We start from the raw sequence: 3,164 nt of genomic DNA, 5'->3' as shown, positions 1-3,164 counted from the left end.
GGGGGGGTGGGAGCCCTCGTCTCAGCTTCACCTTCACCTCACCGCGGCTGTTTGCAGGAGGAGGAGGAGGCCGTCCCCATGAAGAAGGAGAAGACGCACTTCTCCGTGCGGCTGACGGAGCTGAAGGCCACCGACAAGGTGAAGCTCATCAAGGAGGTGAAGAACTTCGTGCCTGGCATAAACCTCGTGCAGGTGAGGACGGGGCTGCCCTGGCCCAAAGCGGTCGCTGCTGTGAGGGCTGCCCGGGTTCCCTCTCTGTGGGGCTGTGTGCACAGGGCCATGGGCCTCTCCGAGCAGAGATGAGACCAGGATGCAGAACGGGACTCGCTGTGCCCAATAGGCATCCCTCAGAGGAGCCCAGTTCCTCCAGCTCTGGTGCTGAGTCCATAGCAGAAGGGGGAAGGAGGAGGTTCAGAGCAAAGAGCTCACAGCCCTCTGTGCCCGTCTCCTTTTCTCCCAATGCAAGAGATGCTATGAGGCTTTCTGAAGAACTTGGGGGCAGCCAGGACTCCTCACTGCAGCTGGGTTTGGTCAAGCTTAACACAGCTTGTCATCCAACACGCTTCCATTCTACTGTGATGCTTTTATGTCTTGAGGATAATAATAACAGCACTTTCTATTTACCTAACTGCAAGGAAGCAATGCTAAGCAATGTAAAATCTGCTTTAATATGCCACCCACTTATTCTGAGATGGATTTGCAGAGTGTTCTCCAAGCCATTCGTAATGACGTATTGTAAAACAAATAATAACAGAGACGTTCTGCTCTCAGTGATGTCAGTTCCATTGGCCCACTGGGAAATAACTGTCTGCCAGCTGGGTCAGCCTGAACGTTATGTCCCAGCAATGATTAAGATGCCAGAACCCTCTAACAGTTATGATCAGTGGACAACTAAAATGGTCAATGCTAAGTCAGCATGGCACATGGAATGTTGTTCTACAGGTTACACTTGTGATGCAGCCACAAGTTACTTTGATTTAAAAAATAATAATAATAATACAGCTGAAGGCTGGTTTTGCCTGTAGAGGTTGTATTTAATGTGTAGCTGAAAAAGCATTAGTGTAAGTGAGGAGTTGTCATAGAATCATAGAATGGCCTGGGTTGAAAAGGACCACAATGATCATCCAGTTTCAACCCCCTGCTATGTGCAGGGTGGCCAACCACCAGACCAGGCTGCCCAAAGCCACATCCAGCCTGGCCTTGGATGATGTGGAGCATCCACAGCCTCCCTGGGCAACCTGTTCCAGGGCATCACCACCCTCTGTGTGGAAAAACTTCCTCCTATATCTAACCTAAACCTCCCCTGTCTCAGTTTAAAACCGTTCCCCCTTGTCCTATCACTGTTCACCCTTGTAAAAGTCGTATCCTCTCCTGTTTATATGCCTCATCTGGATGAGGTGCTTTTAAACAAGATTTAAGGTGGCCTTAAATGAAATTTTCTTAGTGGTTTGGAAGAAAGTACTGCTGGAAACAAGCAGTACCCTGCCCAGGGGCTGTTGATGTGTGTGCAGCCTGGGCTGTGCTGTTCTTCCATCCAGGAGATGTGAACAGCTGCTGCCCAGGGCTGAGGCTGCTTTAGAACAGAAGTTCAGTGTTAGGAAGCAAAGATGAAAAACCTCATTTGTGCTCCGTGTCCTCACTGCAGCAAACCAGAGCAGGCTGTCCCTTCCAGACGCAGCCATGGGCTCTTGTGATCTGCACAGCAGCACCGTGTCCCTTCCAACAAAGCATCTTCTGCCACTGCTGGTACATCATCACTGTGCCCGACGTGCACTGAGCTGACGCTACCAAGGCTCACTTTGTTTGTTCTGCACAGCACATGAGCTGGTAGCAGCTCCTCACTTTGGAACCCCCCAGGTTTGTTGGCTGCTGTGTGGTTTGGAAGCAGCAGTGCTCTGACTGCAGCAAGCCTGTACCCTCCTACCCCATTCCCTGAGCTCACTGCAGTTAAACAAGGCATGATACTATAGGAAATCTTAAACCAGTTACAGAACTTTTCAAGTGCCTTAATTGTTGCTATACTCTGCAACATTAGAGGTTTGTATATAAAATGCCAAACTGCTGTCAGGCAGTCTGTGCTGGAACTCTTTTGTCCCAGTACATCAGACTGTGACTTCACTTGCACAGCTGTGTACAGAACTCAGGCAGCCTCTCCACCCCCTGGAACAAATATGTAAACCAAAACATCCATGCTGAAGAAATGGCCTGGCTGGGTCAGTGGCTGCGTTAGCAGATGGTTGTGTGTGTCCTGGGCACCTTCCAGGGCTGAATGCTGGGGAACACAGCACACGTCACGTACACACCACGCAGGAATTGTGGGCTGCCGGCTGTAGTGCTGCCCCGTACCATCAGGGCGAGGTGCAAGTAGGTGTCTTCCAAGTGGAAGCCTCGGGTTTTAGAGCATTAGGTGAGTTTCTCTGGTCTGTTCACGCAGAGGTCGGGCTCATGGCTTTAAATCTGTTAATCTGGTTAGTGAAAGCTGGTTTACAAAGCTCGTGCTTTATGCCTCCCACAGGCAAAGAAGCTGGTGGAGTCCCTTCCGCAGGAGATCAAGGCTAACGTGTCCAAGGAGGAAGCAGAAAAGATCAAAACAGCGCTGGAGGCAGCAGGAGGGACTGTGGTTCTGGAGTAGGCGGCCCCGGGTCACCCAGAGGGACTCGTGGAGCAGCACCTGCCTGTGGTGCTCACACTGACCGAGCCAGGCCCTGGGCACTCCGGGAGCGAGATGCCCTCGCGCCGCGTGGTGGGAATGCTTTGTCCACATGGTTCAGTGCAACCGCAGCGTGCGGTTTGGTGGGGCTGCCGTTTAATTCCGGCATCACAACGAACTCTACATTCATAAAAGCCAAGTGGGAAAAGCTCTGTAGAATCGTCATCTGTCAAAGCTCAGTCCGCTTCCCGCGGGCGCTGCACACGCTCACACGCTCACGGCGCTGGGGCAGAGGCGCCGCTCCATCACCACCACCACGCAGAGCAGCGGCTTTGCGCGCACGGTGACAGCGCAGCGCTGCAGCCGGCCCTGCCGCTTCCTCTTCCTCGCTCTCCTTTCTCCTCTCCCGTCCCTTTTGCCCGCGCCTCCCATCCCGGCACCGCACGTGGATGGCTTCCACCTTCCCGCCCCGCTGGAGGGACGCGGGCCGGGCCGTGGTTACTCATTGCCGCGG

The 3,164-nt window shown here is 53.1% G+C and overlaps 1 protein-coding gene across 1 annotated transcript; it reads left to right on the top strand.

Annotated features, from left to right (window-relative positions):
• Positions 1-3: 3 nt before the first annotated feature.
• MRPL12 (mitochondrial ribosomal protein L12) lies at positions 4-2,862 on the top strand (the record flags this gene model as incomplete). Its single annotated transcript, XM_010721437.2, has 2 exons — positions 4-192; positions 2,516-2,862. Coding segments are annotated over 2 exons (306 nt in total), but the record flags the coding sequence as incomplete, so codon positions are not given.
• Between the last annotated feature and the right edge of the window lie 302 nt (positions 2,863-3,164).

This window comes from Meleagris gallopavo, chromosome 20 (assembly GCF_000146605.3).
Source record: "Meleagris gallopavo isolate NT-WF06-2002-E0010 breed Aviagen turkey brand Nicholas breeding stock chromosome 20, Turkey_5.1, whole genome shotgun sequence".
Taxonomy (NCBI): Eukaryota; Metazoa; Chordata; class Aves; order Galliformes; family Phasianidae; genus Meleagris; species Meleagris gallopavo.
This window is presented reverse-complemented; position numbering and strand designations above follow the sequence as displayed.